Source organism: Hypomesus transpacificus, chromosome 18 (assembly GCF_021917145.1).
Source record: "Hypomesus transpacificus isolate Combined female chromosome 18, fHypTra1, whole genome shotgun sequence".
Lineage (NCBI taxonomy): Eukaryota > Metazoa > Chordata > Actinopteri > Osmeriformes > Osmeridae > Hypomesus > Hypomesus transpacificus.
Genome location: NC_061077.1, coordinates 9,946,960 through 9,969,044, shown reverse-complemented (window position 1 = coordinate 9,969,044; position 22,085 = coordinate 9,946,960). Strand labels below are relative to the sequence as shown.

Sequence of the window (22,085 nt, the reverse complement as noted above, 5' to 3'; positions counted from 1 at the left end):
GGACCCTCCAGCTTCACCACCAGAAGCTTACTGTCCACCTCTGTCCTCCGCACCCGCCCGACCACACGCTCCACCACCCACCCCAGGATTGACATGATGAGGGTCACTTTGGACCAAAACGCCCCTAGAGTCCCACCTCCCTTGACAGCCAGCCCTGAGTCTAGGCAAAGCAGTTTCCACTTCCTTCTCCGGCTTCACATGAACCGCTTCAATAAGCGTCTGAGCATGCTAGAGAGCAACACCCTGGACATGAAGGACAGCCTCCAGTACATGAGGGGCCAGCAGAGCAACCTCAGCAGCCAGCTGGAGCGACTCCTGGCCCTGCAGTCGGCCGTGGACAAGACGGAGAGGATGGGTGAGCTGGAGAAGGGCTACAATGACATGGAGGCCCGGTTAAGCAGGCTGGAAGGGCGCTTGGAGATCCTCATAGACGGCTTCACCGCGCTGGCCCAGGAGATGGAAAAGCTGAGACGCGGCCGACACGTGGCCCGCTCACCTCAGGAGAGGAGGGCTCTGCCAGAGCTCTCCATCTCCCTGGGAGCCACCGTGTACACCACCAGTTGGCCCGCAGGCAGGACGAGCCCCACTGAGAGGCCACAGACCAGGGCCACAGTCCCTAAAAGCTTACCCACGCCCCAGGTCCCTGCTAACACTGCTAAAGCTTCTCACCAGGCTCCGCGTAAGCAGAAACCAACAGTCACTACGTCTACAGTCAGACACACTCTTAAACCTAAACCATTGACTACTAAACCTAAACCATTGACTACTAAACCTAAACCATCGACTAGGTCCACCAAGGGTCATGTTATTGTGAGTTTAATTTCAAAACAAAAGACAACCCGTAGTAAAAACAGGACTAATTCTAAACCAAAGATTACAGCAATGCCTAAACCAGAGATGATAGTGGATAAGAAGAAGCCTGCTACGACTGCTAAAAGCCTTTCTAAAACCAGTCCAGGAAAATCAAGACAAACCAAAAATGCGGCAACCACAAAATATCAACTGTCACCACCTTCTCACAAGTCCAGGCCATCAACAGAGGTAGTTAAGGGTCTTCCATCATCCAAGTTGGGTACTCATGCCACTAAAAAGGTGCCTCAACCAAAGAGCAAAGGTAAGAAAGACTCTTCATTTAGGGCAGATGCACCTGATTCAAAGAAGATTCCAACACATGTGAAAACCACTGAACGAACGGCCAAGAAACAACCCAATCCAAAAGTGCTCAAACCAATGCATCCGTCAACCAAGGTCAAGGGCCAGCCCCAAAGCAGAACTCCAGCTCCAACAGTATACCAGCTGGTCCCACCCTTTCACAAAGTGAACACAGCCTCTAAACCCAAGGTCCAAACCATGAAGAAGGGGCCCTCCTCCACTTCCACTCTGCCCACTAAGATTACTGCTTCGAAAACAAAGTCCAAAACTACAGCCAAGTATATGACGACTACAACAAAGAAGCCAGAGCAGAGAAATAAGCCCCGCGCCCAGTCTGATTCAGTTGTGTCTGACATTGTCAAACTGCTTCGAGGACACCAACCATCTAAGAAGATGAAAAGGAAACCAGATGGTGGTCTTCACATAGTGCTTGGAAGGATGGCTATTCCTATCAAGATCATCCCCGATTATTAGCTGATTTGTGGACCAACACATTTCTATGTATATATATTCATGTAGTCTTAAATTGACCTATGGTCCTGATATTTATGCCTGTAATCTAATCAAAAATGTATGAAGGGACTGTTGAATACTGATACTGTAGTTGGCTTGTTGATACAGACTGGATAAGTTTTGCTGATGTTATGTAACTATCAAAATAATTGCACAAAAGTGTGTATCCTTGAAACAACTTTTTTTTGTTAACATTTTGTACAATTTTTGGGTGCTGATTTTTTAGTGATGCTTATACACTGGAAAAACTACCTCAAGTATTAAACTCAGACTTCCGCATTAGGCTACATTATGTTTCCATGATCAGAACCTTTCTGGGGTCATTTCTAAAACATCCCTACATCAGACTTAACCTAGAATGCAAACTCAAACTCACGCAAACAACCGTGTTATGTACGATAGCATCTCTAATCTGCATGTTTTACTATAAGATGACATTGATGGAATAACCAGGTTTTGGACAGAACTCTAGGGTTCGGCAATACAGCCATACGATGTGTGGAGAACAGTGTTTGAAGAGAGGGTGCCAAGACGTTGATCGTCTACTTTTTAAATTACAATTGAAGTTTGTTTTCAGACTGAATGTGTGTATCACTTTCTGTGTAAATCAAATGTGTTCCAGAATGATGTAGATAAATTGGATTTAAGCTTGTCATGTTGTGTGGCAGTTGCTGTTTCAAAATGTTTGACCACAGGTATATATATACACTATTTAAAAAACTGAAAATTACACCATATGCACTGTGCTTTGCCATACTGTCTGTAACCTGATCAACGATGTGTGAGCATATTAGTCTCTGAACCATTCTCTAAACATACATTTGAATTTGACCACTTCACAACACAACATTCTAAGAGATAAGACAGGAGAGGTTTTCCCAAAGACAGTTTAAAGCCTTGACGTCCCATTGAAGCTGTGTGTTGGCTCGGCTGTGGAACCCCGATGGTCAGGTAAGACTGAGACTCCAGGGATCCCCTGGGCTCATCAGCTGCAGCTCTGGAAGGTGGTGTGCTTGCTGGGGCAATGGGCATTCATCTTTTGACATGTCATATCATTAAGGATATGAGGCCTACTCCAGCACACTGCTCCACTGTTGGCTCTTTCTCTGCTACGCTCTCTTGATTCAGTTTGACTTTGGTGTTTGGATGTGTTCAAGCTCTAATGCGTGTCTGTGCAGAAGGGATTCCTCAGTTCCACATCTGTCAAACTTGGAGAGAGATGGTTTCAACATCTGACACATGTTGAGTGGTTTAGCGTTGGCTGTGCTTTGTCCATCTCCAACGGTGGCAATATATTATACTTCTGCATCTGGGACACAGTCAGTGGATTTGTTGTTGAAAGTTGGAAAAGATGTTCAAGCATGTATCCCTCTTTGATGAGTGAGTAGTCCATTCCAATGCATGGGATTTAGGAAGCAGATTGTGTGGAAGTGTATTCTGAGTTGTTGATGTGTAGTATCAGTGGGGGTCCTCATGTAGACATGTCTTGTGGAGGACTGAGTGTGGGTGCAGTCTGATCTGGACCAGCACACACCACTCTCCCGGGTTTCTGCCCGATCACTCTGTTGTTCCATGTCTCCTTTGCAAATACACATTATTACCTCAATGTCAATTGTGCCATTTTTGGTATTTCAGATGTGCACCAGGTTACACTGGCAACCCCCAACTAGGACAGCGGTGTTCCAACAACAAGGTTGATGGTATGTATGAGAACTAAGCGTCCAAAGTTGAAGTTGCCGTCGATTTCTTGACATCCAAAAACGTTCTCCAACGCGCAGTCCATTTCAACAATGTGTAGGCCTCTAAGTTTGCATTTGGATGAGGTCTGTGTTTGGTAGAGTGAAGGCACACACAGTGATATGGCATGTTGACATGGTTTACAGACTGCTACACGTGTGACGAGAGAGGAGCCCATAGCGGAGTGTGTGTTTCAGGACAGTGTCGCTGCAAGGTAAACAACAAACACCTTAGTCAATCCCAGGAACAAAAGAATGATCCTTGTATATTTGCACATCCTGACATATTCGGAACGTCTGACGGTTAGTGGCTGGAGTGACCTGTGCTCCCCTGCTCACTCAAACATCACGATTGTTTTCCAGATGAACGTGGAAGGCTCGACTTGTTCCAACTGTAAGTCCGGCTTTTTCCACCTGAGCTCTGCCAACAGAGACGGCTGCCTGTCCTGCTTCTGCATGGGCGTCACCCAGCAATGCTCCAGCTCCACCTACTACAGAGACCTGGTATGGGCTGGATACACACATATCAGTCGTACCAATACCTCTTCTATCTGTACAAGGCCTCTGCAGAGGCTGCCAATAACTTCAATGGAAGTTGAGATTGTTTCAGGGGGTGTGTGTCTGATACGTGCTGCCCGGTGTCTTGTTCTCCAGGTGTCCTCAGCCTTTGCTCCAGGGAACTTCCAGGGCTTTGCCCTGGTCAACCGCCAGCGCACCAACCGCATCACCACTGGCTTTACCGTGGAGGTGTCCACCGACGGCACCCAGCTCTCCTACAGCAACTTTGACTACCTGGGCCAGGAGCCCCACTATTGGCAGCTGCCTAGGGCCTACCAGGGAGACAAGGTCAGTAGCACCGTGTTGCTGCGAGCCTTCCTCCGGCTTGTGTGTCTCCGGCTTGCAGAGACAGGATCATGGGAGCCTCAGGGCTCAGTCCCTGAGACACTGAACCATCATTTCCCCCCCTTCCTCTGTAGACCTCTGCTCCAGCCTCTTCTCCCGCTGCTGTTTTCTGGTGCTAAGCTGTTTCTTTTTGCTCTGACATCTCTGGCATTCCTTTCCTCTCAAGCAGCAGTATCGCATTCTCAGGGAGTCGAGCTGTCTGAGACAGGCTGATCCTCTCTCACTGGTGGAGGGTTTTAACTACGATTAGTTTAGACTGGACGAGAAAGGGCGGAATATCACGACGAAGCAGATGTTACATGAATGGCTAGCAGTAGTTGAACCCTTTCTGTCTGCTCTCCACAGAAAGAGCCTTTCTATGCTCGAATGAGAAGGGCTCCCCAGGTAAAACTGAAGACTGCTTGTCTTGGTGGTTTGGATTGGGGAGGTTAGGCATCATACAATAATGACTAGTGTGTGTTTAAAGCAACCTGCAACCATCAAAGCCTGGTGTGGTCAATGAAATGTTGCATAAAGTCATATGTTAACGTCCATTGAATACATTCCCAGTGCATTTGGAGTGTTCTGCTTTGTGCATGCAAAGCATGGTGCCCCTGGTACAGACAAACATTAGTTTTTACAGCTGTATACTGTAGTTGGACCTAGATCTAGCATCATTTTAAGTCATGATAATATTCAATAATACTACCGTACTTGCATTTGCACAGAAAAATATATATTCCACATCACATGATACATTCGAACAATTAATCTGTACTGCACAGTAAAGAGCAACTGTAGTCGTTCACTGTCTCTGGTAACACATAAATCTAGATAAAGGACTTTCAAGGGTCATTCTGAAATCTCTCCTCATTGAACTTAGTCCTGAGGCCGTTTAGCTGTGGAAACCACCCACAGGTGGGAGACAGGTCACGAGAGCTTGCTTTGTTTACATAACTAGAGCCCATCGTCCTCCATGCCAGAGGAGCAGCTGAGGAAGGATGCCTCCGTCTGGAGCCTCATGAGTCACAACACCAGGGCTAAGAGAGCTAGCCAGGTACTGCCCCACTGGACCTACCCCATCCTAGCCACGGACTAGCAAACTGACCCACACAGCATGTGGATGAGAAGACCACTGCCCCTACCACACCCCTTACACAGTGTGCCCCCCCCCCCCCCCCCCCCCCCCGCCCTTCACCTAACACACGATTAACCCCCGCCTTGCCGTGCGGCGTGACATTCCTAGCGGCCCGTCCCAGCGGCCTGCCGTGTTTGAGGGAGCATGGAGAATGTGAGCATGGGAGCCGCAGCGGGAGAGCCCCTCCTACCAGATGCATGGTGTCAGAGCAGGCATGCCTGAGGATTAGGAGCAGACGGGAGCAAGCATGCGAGAGCTCTGGAGTCTGAGGAGAGGGCCCTGGTTTTGTCTAATGGCAGACATGTGGTGATGACTTTGTCTGTTTTGCATCACAGACAGATCCTATTCCAGGAAAGTGAATGAGTACATGAGGAGGTTTATAGACCTGGAGTAGCATGACGCTGCAGGTCTCCCTAATCTCCCAGAGGGCCTTGCACGGTGGGAGGTCTCCTTGTGGAGTCATCCCTTAACATTGAGCACCTCGATAATTACTCCCACGGCCACTGTTTCTGTCCCACCCCACCCCCCTCATCCCCCTCCCCCCATCATCATCCTCCTTCTTCATCTCCTCCCTACCTCCCTCCATCCTCTCCCCAGGCTCAAGTCAGAAAGCTGGATGATGAAGTCTGGGCCATCATCTCCAACTTTTCCGATGGCCATGGTCCCTTCACCCTTTCTTCCTCCTCATCCTCCTCCTCATCTTCCTCCTCCTCCTCTGGGGTGCCCAATCCGTCCTCCAGATGGAATCTGCGCAATCTGACCCCTCCCTCCCCTCCGTCTGCTATCTTATCCTCTGTTAAGACAACCAGGCCCCGCCCCCCCTCCCTGGGCCCTGCCCCCCTCCAGCAGGTACCCAATCAGTACTCTGCCAGCATAACTCCTTAGGTATGGTTGTAGACTGTTATCTTGGTATTGTTTCTCACTCGTGTTCTTTCTGTCTGGCCTGGTCCTGCTGATTGTGACAGAGTCAACAGAGGCACACCAAGAACACAGTGAGCCCGCCTAGGGGCCCCAGACCTGCAGATAACAGCAAGGTAGACTGGATGACTGACCGACTGGTTTGCTGACCGTCTGTACAACCGACTGACTGACTTCAGCCTCAAAATGAATGGCACAACTGCATGTTCCCACCCTTGGTACACACACACAAACTTGCACACAGGAAACTGCCATCCTTTTTTTGTGATAACAGTAAAGAGGGTTAATGGGCAACTGAAGTTGTGAAGTGATCCATACAGGTCAGTTAAAGTTTGACAGCATTAGCCTGTTCTGGAGCTTACGTATGCATACAGTGCTGTATGTTGGTGGCCTTTTTTATTGACAAGAATGAGAGGAGATTGGGTTGGAGTGTTAACAGTAGTATGAGTACTTACAGTAGCACATAGATAACACAGGGTGGCATTTTTCTTCAGTGAACACAGTTTACCAGGACCGTACACTAATCACTGTACTCAAAGTCGTACTCTAAAGTAAGTTTCTACTTAGAGAATCAGCATATTAATCATATAGGCTATAATTTTACTGATGACTCTAAAACAAGTTATTTAACACGATCACCCTAAAAGTTTGTCATTATCCTCACTGGAAAGTGTACAGTAGTTTTACTGTGTGACAAAGCATGTTGAGTAAGAATATTTATTGCCAAACTATCAGATATGTAAAGCCTTTCTCTGCTCTAGCCGACTCTGCCATGCTTGCATGCTTGCTATACTTTGCTCTCTCTGCTTCTCTCTTCTCATATCTCTCTGGCTCGCTCTCTGCTGTCTCTTTTTCCTTTTGCCCAGTACGCTCTGGTCTACAAAGGTTTCAGCTCCCAGCCGGACGATGTTCTCTACTGGCAGCTCCCAGCGCAGTTTACAGGGGATAAGGTAACCATGCCGACCCAGGCCCAGCCTTCTGCTGGCTGTGGGGCGTTCACCCTAACCTGTGGTGTTTTCATTCACTCCCCCCTCACCCTTCCATCCTTCAGCCCCTTCATACACCCTTGTCCAACACTCCCCCCTCTCCCAAAACATCACACCTTTCCATATTTCCATCCCACTTCCCCTCCCCTTCATCACACTATCCCTCCATCCCCTCACTCCACTAGCCCTCTATCCATATTACCACTCCATCACACTAGCCCTCCATCCATCCACTCTTCAGGCACCCCCCCCCCAGAGCTAACAGAACAGGGGGATATCTCAGTCATCTAAAGTCTGGAAGTGCTGTGTATTTAGGGGTCATTCATGCCCGTGGTTGAAGGTCAAGCATGACTCGCAGGACCGGGACCTGACCTAACCTCTTCTCTTATCCCCTCATGAATCAGGATAAATCCCTAAAGCTAGAATGAAGTCCAATATTTGCAGTACATGTTCTTGTGTGCCTGTCCTTCCTTCCATGAAGGTGCCAGTCTGATGCTAGATGTTGTGTTTGAGAGTGTCGTGTGTCTCGTCTCGGCAGTGTCAGAGTTCTCCTGTGGTTTGACCCCCCTCCCTCTCACCCATGCTCCAGGTGGGCTCGTACGGTGGGAAGCTCAAGTACACCATCTCCTACGTTCCTACGCCGGGCGCACGAGGATCCACGGTGGACGATGCCAACGTGCAGATCATCGTAAGCGCTCTGGAACTCAGACACCCCTCCAGCTTAGCCTCATTCGTGTACATGTTTCCAGTGCGCTCACATGTGATGGCTTGTTGTCGTCATTGCTTGCTCTAGGGAAATGACATCACGCTGGTCGCCATTCTACCGTGGCCCAGGACACTGGGCACCAGACAGTCTAATTCGTTTGAGGTGAACTTCAGAGAGGTACGAGATCTCCAGATATTCAGGGAGAAAACCTAGAAGACCACGCTGACTCCTACCATAGAGACCAGTAACCTTTTCATGACAACACTAGCAATAACCCTGCTGCCCTTGTCCTGCAGGAACTCTGGAGTCGTCCTGACGGCATGCCTGCCACACGGGAGCACCTGATGATGGTCCTCGCCGACCTGGACGACATCCTGATCTCGGCCTCCTACTACACAGACATGCGCTCCTCCTCTATCTCGGACGTCAGCATGGAGGTGGCGGTACCCAACTACACCGGCCTGGCACAGGCCCTGGAGGTGGAGCAGTGTCGCTGCCTGCCCGGGTACCAGGGGCTCTCCTGCCAGGTAGGGGGGCACCGTGGTGGTGGTGGGGGGGGGTCACGCCCTGGCACTGTGTGGATGAGTCCTGCCTTTCATAGTCGTTCACTTTCACAGTCCCATCACGTTTCACAGTTCGACTTGATTCGTTTAATGATCGTATCCAGTAGCACAGTAGGTCAGGACTAAATCAGCTGTGGTTTACTGATAAAGGAGAATCTGGTGGTTACTGGGGTTGACTGACTAACTAGTGAGTGATGATCCTCTCTCTCTCTCTCTCTCTCTCTCTCTGCCAGGACTGTGCCCCTGGGTACACCCGCACTGGAGGTGGCCTGTACCTGGGACACTGTGAGCTGTGCGAATGCAACGGTCACTCAGACTCCTGCCACCCTGAGTCTGGGATCTGCACGGTAGGAAACTCGACCAGGACTGGGAAAACATTTTGTAGTCTTTCAGTCTCAAAGACAAATGAACATCATACTTTTACACTTTTGACGTAAAATGATGAGTAGTAGGTAGTTCTTAGTAGAGAATGGGCTCAGTAAATGCTGCCCCCTGCCCTCCCTCCAGAGCTGCTTACACAACACCAGGGGAGAGCTCTGTGAGCAGTGTGCTCCTGGCTTCTTTGGTGACCCCACCGCTGGCACCCCTGAGGACTGCCAGCCCTGCGCATGCCCACACACCGACCCTGACAACCAGTGAGTGGTGGCAGGACCACAACAAAGACCACACACACACACACATACTGTACACATACCACTGTACTGTTGGTCTTCTGGTCAGTGCTCAATCACTTGAATCAGACCATTGTGTGTTTGGTTTGTTAGTTACTGCTGCCTTATGAGTGACGGTGGTGTCATTCCCTTGCCAGGTTCTCTCCCACCTGTGAGAGTTTGGGTAACGGGGGCTACCAGTGCACAGCCTGCCAGCCTGGCTACACAGGCCAGTATTGTGAGCGGTAAGCTAACACACCCCTACCTTGAAGCTCACACCTACACACACAGCAGGGTTAGCTCGTCTGCCAGCCCACCCCAGGTACACCCGTTCTTCACACCAGACTCTGTTTAATGCCAACAGCTGTGCTGCCGGATATGTTGGCAACCCACAGGAGAGGGTGAAGTGTCGTCCAGTTAGCGACAGTAAGTCAACACGTGGCTAAAACACATCAAAGAGCTAGCAATACCGCTCATCCCTGTAGCTAATCGCGATGCCTCATCTGGTGACGTCACACACACAATTGTGTTATTGACGAGGGCTGCTTTTCCAGCTGCGGCCTCGCTGGTGGTGAAGGTGTACCCAGAGAGGGTCCAGGTGGCCCAGGGAGGCTCGGTCACCCTCAGGTGCCAGGTGTCTGGCTCCCCTCCTCATTACTACCAGTGGACCAGAGAGGACGGGCGCCCTGTGTCCCACAGCGCGGACACACACAGACATGGTACTGTAACACTGAAGATAAGCTCATACAGGTCCTGGATACATGGTGTGTGTGTTTAACGTGCATGTCTTTGGCTATGTGTGTTTTTTTTATGTGTGTCCACACTGACGTGTGTGTGTGTGCGTCATATAGGAGAGGAGCTGTACTTCCCCAGTGTCCAGCCCAGCGATGCAGGCGTCTACATCTGTATCTGCAGGGACCAGCGGTACACCAACACGAGCCACGCTGAGATCATTGTCACAAGTACGCCCTCAGAACCGCTGTGTTCACCCGTCATGTAACCCTCAACAACTAGAACCTCACTATGCAGAACGGCTGTGGGGTCAAAGTTAAACATGCCCCTGTGTTTCTCCAGCTGCGTCGTCCAAACCCATCGAGGTGTTCATTGAGGAGCCTAAAGCCCAGAGTGTGACCGTGGGCTCAACAGTCAGCTTCATCTGCACAGCCAAGAGCAAGGTAACTGGGTCTTCTCCCAGGCCAGAGCCTGGAAGAGGTCGGGAGCTTCAGAAATGCACGTTTTGAACCCAGTAGCTGCAGAAGCGGACACAGTGAAAGCCTTGGAAGAGCCCCAAAACCGAGTTCTGTTCAAACTTTGCCCAAAGCCAAAACCCATTTGAACGGACTACTCCTTTGTTTATTCTGTGACTTAATGACTTCACAATGAAAGTATTGTTCTATCTCTGTTTTTCCACTCAAGTTGTTTACTCAATTGATGTAGTCCATGTGGCTTCTTCCTGACTGTGTGTTCATCTTCCTGCAGTCCCCAGCCTACACCCTGGTCTGGACTCGCCAGGGCAATGGCAAGCTGCCCAACCGGGCCATGGACTTCAACGGCATCCTCACCATTCAGAATGTGCAGCCTGAGGACGCAGGCATCTACATGTGCACGGGCTCCAACATGTTCGCCATGGACGAGGGCACGGCCGTCCTCTACGTGCCAGGTTGGTGATCCCAGGCGCCAGGCTGTCGCCCATCATCCTCCACCAGCCTCCAACTCCCCCCCCCCCCCCCCCCAGCTCCTGTCATTCCTCCTCCAATTCCCCTCCCTCACTTTGAGTGGCCTTTCCTACATCACCCATCAGGCACTGCTGGGACGTTTGTCTGTATTGGTCCGTTTAACCTGGTTTATCTGCATGATTTGATCTTGCTCTGTCCTCCAGCCTTCCATCCCCCTTCTCTCTCTCAATCATGATTCCTCACCCTCCTACCTAAACGTGCTTGCTTACCCTCTCACCCAAGCTTGCTTCTTCCATCTGTTATGTCAGTGATGCCGTCCTTCTAATGCTTAATGCTTACTCTGTGTAAAATCTTAACTTTTCCTGGAATAATATACAGCTTGTGGGTGTGATCACTGCTGGAATATAAGCTAATATAATATAAGCTTTTCTAGTGATTAATCAGGGCTTTGGTGTCAGGGCTAGGTGTACACTGCAACAACCATTTAAATCAACCATGATTTACTGATTTTGTTGAATACCAATCAGTTACAAAAAAGAACATGAAAAGATTGTACGCAAATACTGTCTGTTATATTTTGATATTTGGCAGTTTAGAGACAGCTGCACGTAGGAATCAACCAACCAAGTTACAGTACAGGTAGCCCATTCACAGAAGTGATCAGTGAGCTACCTGTACTGTAGCTGTCTGGGATTTCCTGCTGACATTCTGTCTAATCTCTAGCTGTTGCTATGCTCCCCTGGGCATTCATTGGTGGTGGTTTGGTTTCTTCTTAATCAATGGTACTGGCACTCCCAGGTGTTCTGCTAGCAGGGTGTGGGAGTGGTGTCTTATACCCTGGGAACCCTGGGGTTACCCACTGAGCAGGAGAGGGGGATGAGATCCCTGGGTGACACTGTGACTGCCTGTTCACTCTGGGACTGACTGACAATTACAGAGACTTAGTGTCTGTGTTGCACCACAGTGAGGTACAACTGGAGCTGGAAGCGTAGAGTCCACTGGTGTTCCGTTCCCCCTCAAGCTTTCTCTCTGCTGTGACATCATCACACAGGGACAGACAGACAACCTGTACAAACTACTGTTCTCATGAATGTTTCTGTTAACATGTTAAATGGTGCTACCAGCCATGCAGCAGGGTGAGCCTGTGGTTGAACTTAGTGAAGTTAGTCTGTTATTGCTGCTGCTTCTAGCTTTGGACTTGATGGGTCCACAGCATGGGTAGCAAAGCTTTTGTTTGCTTTCTGGTTAGTGATTAGACTTTAACATATTTCAAATTTGACTTGAAATCTGGATATGATATTGAATATTGTTCATATTAAATATACTGTCTGTTATAGGTTACCTGTTGCATTTACTTGTTAGTTGGCAAACTTTTTGAAATCAAGATCACATCTTTGCTAGTATATAATCTCATCGACATGTGTTGTTCAAATGTACAAACATATTTTTTTAAACTGTAGTTAGATACTGATTGATGTAAAAGAAATGGCACCAGAATACTAATGCAGTTGACTGCAGAATCAAATTTCTATGTAATCATTTTAATGTTTTTTGTCAGTGCCTTTTAATGTCTAAAAAGTCTTGTTAAGCAGTAGTTTTTTTTTACTTAGAATAAAACTGGAAAAAAAACATTTTGCAGGAGGAGTAAAATACACTATTCAACGTTTTGTCTTTGACATTTGTTTTTGATCATTCTTGCTAATCATTTTATACTTGCTGAACCACTGTCCTAACCACAGAACCGAATTATGTTTAGATATTCTAAGGTGCTATTGTAAAGTTGTTCTAACTTGGTTCATTTCAATTACTTTTTTTAAGAATAAGAAACAGATGTAATATACAAATATCACTATGTATTGTATTTATCCTAACTGTGAAATGTGTGATGCTAAAGAAACATTTAATTAAAGCTGATGATGATGGATACAATTGATGGGAATCTAACTGGAGTGAAACACAGTTGTAAGGTAATTCAATTAGAGAGAGTGTTTGGAAACATTTAACAGATTTGTCTGGGGAAAACTACTGTAATATTGGTCAACCTAATGATAAATCTCCTTCTGCCAAAGCCTACATATTATTCAAACCACCAATGTCTAAACCACAAGCTGTATACGGTTGAAAACAAGTAGAATGGTTCAATCGAAGTAAAGTTTTCACGGCTGGTTTGTGCTACTAACATGCATGTCTCTGACTCTCAGTTTTTTGGCTTCATGTCCTGTGAGCTCTACCATGTCTCCCCATGCTTGTGTCATTGTGTTCTTGTCTCTGTTGTTGTCATCTGAAATAACCTGACTTTGAATCCACAGGATCACTAACACAGAAGACTGTTGGACATTATATATTCTGCCAACACATGTATCTGATCACAATCACTATTCCATCTAGTGTCTACTTATTGTGTGGATCTACAACATGGCGATATGTGTCATTGTAGATGGTCATCAGAGTCCTAACCCTGTACTGGGTATGGAAGCACAAAGTCACACACCCAAATGTGTCACAGCCCCACCCCCAAATACCTCGCAGTAGTGTCCTATTCATTAGACTATTTAACTCTTAACACAGTTATTGGGGTATTTATGCATCCACAGGTACAGTAAGTGTGCGTGCGTGTGTGTGTGTGTGTGTGTGTGAATTCAGAAACTCTGAATCTAATGGTACCCTCCCATAATGAGAAAGAAATACAACCATGTACAGCAGGCTATGCCTGTAAAAGAGTGGGATCCTACAGTATATACATTAATAGATTATTTTTAGCTGACCCTTTACCCCCACCAACATGTAGAGGTTTTTTTGTAGAAATGTACAGAAAGGGGGGGGGGGGGGGGGGGGGGGGGGGGATATGGCTGGTAAGAGGGACAAAAACTTACAGTTTGTTCTCCTCATGAGGCTTACAACTTCATATCTGTATGCATTCATTTTGGGAATCCAGTACAAATTGAATTCAAGTTTAGCACCTTGCAGATGATTCTGTTGTGGTATGTTGTGTGTGGTGCATTGTGGGCCATTGGGTGCACCAAGTCAGTCCCTACAAGGATGGATAACAGAGACGGTACTCTGGAGGGAGGTGTGGTCGGGCAGACCCTCTGGAAGGAATACCGGGGGAAGCCAATCCCAGGATCCCACCGTTTCCTTGGAAACTCACCTGTCAGTTTGCCTTTCCCCCCCCCCCCCCCCTCCCACCCCTCCCCCATCTCCAGAGGCCTCACAGACTCAGATGTTTTACACAGCCTATGAAATGTTTGAAGGACATAGAACGCGTAAGTCCGCATGGCCACCTCTCCCTGGGCCCCTGGAGGCCCCTCCTTCTCCTCTCTGTCACTCACGCATGACCTCTTCCTCCTTGGCATGGACTCAGAAGCCTGGAGATGCCTATGTACATTACCCTGCCCAGCAGCTACACACACACAGCAACACACGTATACACACAGTACACACCAAACACTTCTGAACTACTGGATAGGATACAAACATATCCTTTTATTATATGCATAATAATCCATACATTTTGTTAGAAGGTATCTTCAAATATACTGTAGACTTCTGCTACTATTCTTGTTGTAGCTGAGTAGTAGGTTGGTAAATTAGTTTTCATAGTATTTCTAAAGGCACAGTGCATTTAAATAAGACCACATGATACTTATACGATGCACAACCCTGATTGTGATTCCCCGACTAGCCTGTCAGAGTGTCCGGGTGTACATGAGCATCTCCTGGTTCTCCTGGTTCTCAGGGCCCTGCAGCAGTGCATGCTCCTTCACGTGGAAGACTCCTCTCCGATGTTGAGTTCAGTACCAGCCCACTCCAACACCAGTCCCTCAAACCCCCTCAGGCCACCTAGTTCTTCACTCACACATAACACCATGGACGTCACCACACCCATGGTGCTCCTGGAGGTTCTCAACACCCAGAGAGAGGAGACCCCACACTTTCCTTCACCTGCTTCTGCTTGGTCCTCCCAGACAAAGGTCATGTCTCTGGGTGCTTCAAACATCATACTGTGGTTCATCCATCCATCACCACCTCCATGGCTGCATGCCATAACTCCAGATGGCAGGCAGACCATCTCTATCATCTTGTTCACCTCCACCCTGAACCAAATAGCTCATGTAGTGAATGGGTTAGAATGTAGAAGCGGTAGTACTAGCTGGGGTATATTGACAAACTAGTGTGTTGTTGAGTAGAGTGCCTGACAAGGATGTAACTGTTCAACTGAGCTTAGTCACTACATCATGATAACCTCTAGGGTTGATCCTGTCACCTTGAATAGCATGGGGTTTTCCAAAGAGTTACTAAACTCAAGCCCAAAGACATACTTAGGATTAGAAAACTGAACTTGCCAAATCTATTTCCATGTGGTAACATCTTACACATACTGTACAGCATCTTACACAATGCTTTATAACGTACAAAGTCCAGATGTATCAGGCCTGTCTAGGAAGGCCATCTGAGGGTCAGTGAGTCCCAGACTGGAGCTTATCTCCCAGCTTAGATAGTCTACTCATCCTCCCTGGCCACTGAAAGAGGGCTTTCATTTCGCTCTGTCTCCTGGGGATCATATGGGATTGGGATTGAATGTGGGGCTCAGCGGCTAACCAAGCTGGCAGAGAGTAGTGTGGCCAGAGGCCTTGCCAAGGCCCGCCTGCCACCTCTCATCTGGCCTGTGGACTGTGAGGGAGCCAGGCTGCCAAGGGCTGGGGTGTGTGGACGCGTCCCCCCTCCACAGTCCCATGAGCCTCCCTGCTGTCCCCTGCTGCACCCTGCCTTTAGTCTGCCTTGAGACAGAGGAACGACACTGCTGATGAACCAGGGGCCTTGTATGATCAATCTTCAGGCCAGAACGAACCTTTAGTAGTAGTAGAAATTACATTGACGGTGTAGGATCTTCTCCATACACTATGTGCAGTGTCATTTGTACTGCACTTCCCACAAAACTATACATTTCAAATTTGCTATGTGTACTTGTCATATACGGAGGACAGTTTTCAGGTAAGTCCAGGGGTTTACAAACTAAGGTCTCAGATGTCCCATGTCCTCTGCTGGCTGCAGTGTGCCACTCTGTCCTTAGCACACACCCACAAGAGTCCCCTCTGTGTGTGCCGTGCTGACCCCCGTCTCTCTCCCTGCAGCGTCAGAGGGTGCTCAGCCAGTGGCCACAGTCACCCCCCCTGTGTTGACTGTTCAGCTTGGTGGCCAAGCAGTGTTCCGCTGTACTGTCACAGGGAACCCCACTCCTGCCATTGAGTGGATCGGTAAGGGATTTTCAACAAAACATGATGCCAAAAAGTGTCTGCCTACACGAGTAGCTCCAGTGCTAAAATCCCGCCCCGATAAGTGACTGAAAAGAGACACTTGTGCTAGGAGGTCCCGGGAACAGGTTGAGCCCCAACGCTGTGGTGCGTGGAGGAGTCCTCACCTTCACCAACGTGGAGCGCTCTGACGAGGGCGCGTACACCTGCAAGGCCCTGAACACGCTCGGAGAGCACACGGCCCGGGCCTTCCTCTACCTGCAGAGTACATCTGTTCCTACAGGTCAGCACTCTCTCCTCTGGGCCCCGACTGCTTCCCTGTACGCTCCCTGACTCTCTGCATGTGTGTGGACGTGGTTGTTTCCAGGTGCCAGTCTGCCCCAGGTCCAGGTGAGCCCCCAGAGGGTGGACATCCATGAAGGGGAGACCCTGAGGCTGTACTGCAGGGCAGTAGGCGCACCCAGCCCCGCCCTCACCTGGAGGAAACAGGGAGGAACGCTCCCCCCGCAGGTGAGAGGAGGAACTGTGATGGCCTGAACAAAATGAATAGCTTCAAAGGAGCTCAGAGGAGCCTGTGGTTCACATTGAACTGTACAGTCGTTGTGGAACAATTGGAGGGTTGTGTTGGTGACGGAACAATTGGAGGGTTGTGTTGGTGACGGAATGTGGCTGAACAGTATTTTGATCATGCTCTCTTTATTTTGTTTTTCTTCCTTTGTTTCCTCCCTTTTTCATCCCACCCTGTTTCCTTGACGTTTTGCTCAGGCCATTCCTTCTCACGGTTTCCATCAGTTTAAAAGCAACAGTCTCGATGTGTTACAGAGACGTATTGAGGAGCTGCAGGTCTGTCCATCTGTCCTCTGTCTGTATGTCTAGTCTCTACTTCCCACCTGTTGTCCTCTACTGACCTCGCCTCAACACATTGTCCACTAAACGCATGCTCTCATGTAACCGCCAAGTCATTAACTACAAGCAAATAGCTGCTTTCTCTGTTCCACTAGAACTAGTGTGGTGTTCGTGGCCTAAGGAACCTAGCTTGTTGTTGTTGTAGGCTGGTTTTCTTATGGTATGGTCTAGACTAGTTGCCTTTGATGTTGTAAATGTTCCATCATCCTCCATGCTCTAATCGGTCTGTCCACATCAAACCATCCCTCACATATTTGTTTTCCCCTTAAACCAACAATTGACTCTCTCCATTCTGTTCACTGTATTGACACGACTAAACCAAGGTATGTCCGACATAGTTTTGCCCATGCCCTGTGCCAGTGCGGCCCTCTGTCCCCCTAAGGGGTTAGCCTCAGTGCGTGGCGTAGAAGGCACTGCGTGTCTTCTACGCCACGGCCGAGGGTACTGGGTGTCGGGGGGTTGGGGGGGGGGTCTCTTTAGTTCCACCCCAGAGAGCTCCTGCGTTGTGTCAGCTTTTCCCAGGGGGAGCTGGGCTCTGCCGTGCGGCCACGCAGAAATTCTGTGTGCTCTAGCAAACGGCTTTGCTTTGAAAACTCGTCAAAGGGTTCAGACACACATTGAGCCCGGGTCCGCCACAGTTTAGCCCCCACCCTCACGGTTGACTGGGCCCCAGCTAAGCAGCTTTGTCTACGGAGGCCACACCCTGCCTTCCCCCCTCCCCCCGGATACTGTCATCCCTGACCAGAGACCACGCCTCTCCTACACTCCCTCTCCAAGTGTGTGCTACTGTAGACCATGCTGACCATGTGTCACAGCAGACCATCCCAAACAGACTCTCTCTCTCTCTCTCTCTCTCTCTCTCTCTCTCTCTCTCTCTCTCTCTCTCTCTCTCTCTCTCTCTCGCTCACACACACACACATAGAAACACACACACACACATACATGAGCTGAAATCAGTTCTAGCCGTTTAGGGATGCTGTGGAGGGGATGGGATGATGCTGTGACTGGTAGCAAGAAGTACCAGTCTGAGAACTTAGCTGGCCTGGTTCCATTCACTGCTGCAGAAAGAGCTGCTTCCCATTGCTTGCAATGTGATCCACGTCTTATATGTCTCAACTCCCTAACTGTTCCCAGTCTTGTCATTTTAAAATCCTCATCGGCTAGTATTTACGTACTTCTCCAAGACATTGTCTGTAGTGTCGCTAGTTTATTAGAAGTCTTAATATTCACCATTGATCATAACTTGCTTTCACGTCTAACAGTCTTAACCATATAAATCACTGTAGTAATGTTGACGAAACAAGTCAACATTGATCTCCCTTCCAGCGATGAATCATTTCAAATCTTCGCCAAACCTCAAAAAAACACATCATAATGTAGCCAGAGCACAAACAGCACTGCATAACAATGTCCCGTGAGCTGAAGGTCCATGTGTCAGCGCTCAGTGCTTCTGTGTTGGTATTGCCTTAGTGTTGATTTGTTGTGTGCTGATGTCAGGTATGCCTGCTTTCTCTTGTGCTCTATCTGCACTACAAGGTGAGTGAAGTGGTTTATTGCACACTGTACATGTATGTATAAATGGATTGGGTGCACCGTAGTGATAAAGGTGGTATATTCCAACAATATGTATTGTTACTGTTCCGTACAGTACCTGGTGAACTGGATTTAGTGTTGAGTGTTCTTGAGTGTTGGAACACGGTCTTCTTCATCCTCATCTTTGTCCTGCTCCCTCGCTAGACCCGTATGGAGCGCACGGACATTGGCACACTGCTCATCCCCGACATCAAGATGGCCGATGGCGGCGCCTACCTCTGCGTCGGCACCAACTCCATTGGCTCGTCCGAGGCTCGCATCGAGGTGACGGTGACCAAAGGTGAGAGGTCAGGCATGGCTACAGACCGGTGATGTAGGGGCCGTGTGTTCTCTCGGGGATGACTCTGGTGTTTTCGACAAGAAAGAGGATTCTGGATTCCACAGGGATGGATGTGTAGGTAGCTGTGGGTAGATGGATGTTTTCAGAGAGGGGCTCTAAGCCCTGCGTGTTTGTGGCCGTGTAGCGGACGGCATCTCCTCGCCCATCTCCATCCAGCCCTCCATCGCTGACGTGCAGGAGGGCCACAGTCTGGACCTCAACTGCTTTGTCCCTGGAAACCCTCCCCCACCTGTCACCTGGAGGAGAGCCAGCGGCCTGCTGTCCTCCAATCACCAGGTGGGAACATACAATTCCTCACACACACACACACACACACAATGGACGTGTAAACGTACATGATATGCAAAGGTTTAGTTTATTAAAGCCAGTTGTGGATGAAGCAGTCGAGTGGTTTCAGGCCCGAGTCCTTCCCCGTGTGTGTGAGCAGGTCCTGGGCAGCCAGCTGCGTATCCTGCAGGCCCGGGTGGAGGACTCTGGAGAGTACATCTGCAGGGTGTCCAGCAACCCTGGCTCTCCTCTCTCTCCTGTCCGCCAGGCCTCCGTCTCGGTCTCCGTCACCTCCTCCTCCTCACGTAAGTCTGCTGCCAGGCAACCATGGAGCCCGGATAGACATGGATGTGTCGGGCGGGTTGGGAGTCTTAGGGAGTTATTCGCTAAGTAGACTTGACATTTCAACTAGCCTTGTGACTAATCTGCTGGCTGCGGCTGATAGAGTTAGTCAGCATCTACAGCAGGGTATCAACAGAGCCTGAGAGGAGGGTGGACAGAGGGTGTCTCCCAGGCCTTGCTATGGTGGAGCCTTCCTGTTTCCAGCCCTGCCTGCCGTGACCTCAGACCTCATCACACTGTCCCAGGGTCTAATCTAATGTGTTCTGTTTACCACACAGAACATGCTGTCGTTGTCTGTTACAACCAGAAACCAAAATACTGTTAGAAACGATGCCTTTCTAAACCTTCTTTCTGAATGCACTATTTGTAGGTGACAGTGTAGGTTGGATGAAAGAGTATGCCAAATGAATACAATGTCAACATTTTCTGTAGACGTACTATGATCCCACACTACCAGGAAAGTAGTTAGTGTTGATGATGAGGAGACAGGGTCTCTCCAGGGAGGCTAATGCTGTGTGTCTCCCCCTGTCCCCCCCTGTCCCCCCCTGTCTCCCCTGTCCCCCCATGTCTCCCTGGCGTGGAGCAGGTCTGCAGACCCCCATCATCTCCATCGAGCCCCACAGTGCCGCTGTGCGCCAGGGGGACTCGGCCAGCTTCAGGTGCAGGGTCTACAGTGGAGCCCAGCCGGTCCGGTTGGAGTGGAAACACTCCACCAACCAGCCCCTGCCGGGTGAGCAGAGGAACACACACACACACTCAGATACTGTACACCTGCTCTACATATGTACTGTACCCACCAGTAGCTATGAACCTCCTATTACATAGTTGCAAGAACATGTAGAGACATGTACTGTAAAGGATAGTCTAATGTGTACATTACACTCTTTCAGTCTGAGGTGATTTCTCTGATAGACTGGTTGATTTGACCTTTGACCTCTCCAACCCTGCAGACAATGTCAAGGTCGGCCCTGACGGCTCAGTCATCACCATCGCCAATGCCCGCCCTAGCAACAAGGGCACCTACCGCTGTGTGGCTAGCAACCTGTTTGGCATCACTCAGAGCATAGTGTCCTTGATTGTCAAAGGTACCTGACACGCACACACACACTCACACTCACACACAGACACACACACATACGCACACACACATACAAATGATGCAAATACAACCTACAATATGTGCATCTGCTTTTACAATATACAATAGACCCCCACTGGGTGTGTAGTGAAGTGTAGATTGTGAGAATCCTGGGTTGTGTGTTCCAGAGTCTCCAGTGGCGTCGGTCACTCCCCTGGGGCCTGTGAAAGTCCGGCTGGGGGAACCCATCAACCTGGAGTGCCAGGCCTCCGGAGAGCCACGCCCATCTGTCACCTGGCACCGCCTGGACAGCAACCGGAAGACCATGCTGAGCAGCCCTGTCCCCATGGAGTCCAACGCCGTCATGCAGGTGACCAGCTGGGCTGTCATGTTGTGTCTCACTGGTCCTCAGCACTCCCACATGGCACGGCCTTCTACACTGACTAGAATGAGACAGTGTGGCTAGGAGACATGTCCTTGACTCTGACCACTGAAGCGCTGTTCGAACACTTCTGATCCTCGGTCTTCTGCTGTACGATATGTGCATGATTTGTGTCACCTGAAATTGTCCGCTTAATGAATCAAATGGGAATGAAACTGTCTGCAAGGCCAAACCCCTGAGCTCCGTTGTGATGGTGGGTCTCCCCCAGGTCCTGGTGGCCAGGCCCGAGGACAGCGGCACCTACGTGTGCACGGCACGCAACAACGAGGGCACCTCAGAGACCAGAGTGGAGGTGCTGGTGGAGGGGGGCCCCCTGCTGCCCTCGGCACCCAGAGCCTCAGTGCCAGAGCCCCTGATGGTGGTAGTGGCTGACCAGACGGCCACCCTGCGCTGCGCTGCCCACGGTAACTCTCCCTGATGCCAGCCCCAGGGGACAAAGACACTCCTGAGGACTGAGGAGGACGGGGATCTGTCGTTTGCAGCATGACTCAGCAACACACACCTTTTAGAGATGAAAATGTTTTCGATCCGAGTCGTCTTAGTCGATAAATAAATAGCAGCTTTCCCCTCTGCAGGCTTCCCCCAGCCCAAGATCACCTGGTCCAAGCTGCGAGCCCCACTGCCCTGGACCCACCAGATAGTGGACAACCAGCTGGTCATCCCCAACGTGATGCGGCAGGACTCTGGGGAGTACATCTGCAATGCCACCAACAGCCTGGGCACCAGCCAGGTCACCATCATGCTGGAGGTGGACAGTGAGTGTCCTTCCATCTCCTTCACCCTCCTATCCCTCCATCCAGCCCACTGTTTATTGCTTACGAGCAAACAAACTAATTAGCTCACCAACTCTAGTAATGACAAAGCAACAGCAACAAATTGTGTTTCCATGGTGCTACGAACCATAGTCTCTCCCCTTACCATAACCACTCATGTGTCTGGCCCTCA

The 22,085-nt window shown here is 49.4% G+C and overlaps 1 protein-coding gene across 4 annotated transcripts in view; it reads left to right on the top strand.

Moving 5' to 3' along the window:
* The window catches only part of hspg2 (heparan sulfate proteoglycan 2), a 77,682-nt gene that overhangs the window by 42,540 nt on the left and 13,057 nt on the right, over positions 1-22,085 (top strand). The window contains exons 30-62 of one of the 4 annotated variants that reach the window (XM_047039556.1): positions 3,301-3,365; positions 3,549-3,616; positions 3,765-3,905; positions 4,056-4,247; positions 4,650-4,688; positions 5,245-5,340; positions 6,019-6,270; positions 6,387-6,455; positions 7,206-7,289; positions 7,915-8,013; positions 8,119-8,208; positions 8,328-8,558; positions 8,828-8,941; positions 9,102-9,229; positions 9,403-9,489; positions 9,609-9,670; positions 9,799-9,963; positions 10,096-10,206; positions 10,319-10,419; positions 10,724-10,904; positions 14,124-14,183; positions 16,053-16,175; positions 16,285-16,455; positions 16,540-16,682; positions 16,938-17,015; positions 18,816-18,951; positions 19,136-19,287; positions 19,439-19,583; positions 20,207-20,350; positions 20,571-20,705; positions 20,887-21,068; positions 21,349-21,544; positions 21,716-21,895. In XM_047039556.1, coding sequence (XP_046895512.1) covers positions 3,301-3,365; positions 3,549-3,616; positions 3,765-3,905; positions 4,056-4,247; positions 4,650-4,688; positions 5,245-5,340; positions 6,019-6,270; positions 6,387-6,455; positions 7,206-7,289; positions 7,915-8,013; positions 8,119-8,208; positions 8,328-8,558; positions 8,828-8,941; positions 9,102-9,229; positions 9,403-9,489; positions 9,609-9,670; positions 9,799-9,963; positions 10,096-10,206; positions 10,319-10,419; positions 10,724-10,904; positions 14,124-14,183; positions 16,053-16,175; positions 16,285-16,455; positions 16,540-16,682; positions 16,938-17,015; positions 18,816-18,951; positions 19,136-19,287; positions 19,439-19,583; positions 20,207-20,350; positions 20,571-20,705; positions 20,887-21,068; positions 21,349-21,544; positions 21,716-21,895 — 4,220 coding nt within the window. The remainder of the gene's footprint in view (positions 1-3,300; positions 3,366-3,548; positions 3,617-3,764; positions 3,906-4,055; positions 4,248-4,649; positions 4,689-5,244; positions 5,341-6,018; positions 6,271-6,386; positions 6,456-7,205; positions 7,290-7,914; positions 8,014-8,118; positions 8,209-8,327; positions 8,559-8,827; positions 8,942-9,101; positions 9,230-9,402; positions 9,490-9,608; positions 9,671-9,798; positions 9,964-10,095; positions 10,207-10,318; positions 10,420-10,723; positions 10,905-14,123; positions 14,184-16,052; positions 16,176-16,284; positions 16,456-16,539; positions 16,683-16,937; positions 17,016-18,815; positions 18,952-19,135; positions 19,288-19,438; positions 19,584-20,206; positions 20,351-20,570; positions 20,706-20,886; positions 21,069-21,348; positions 21,545-21,715; positions 21,896-22,085) is intronic. The other 3 variants (XM_047039557.1, XM_047039558.1, XM_047039559.1) reach the window with 3 other exon arrangements.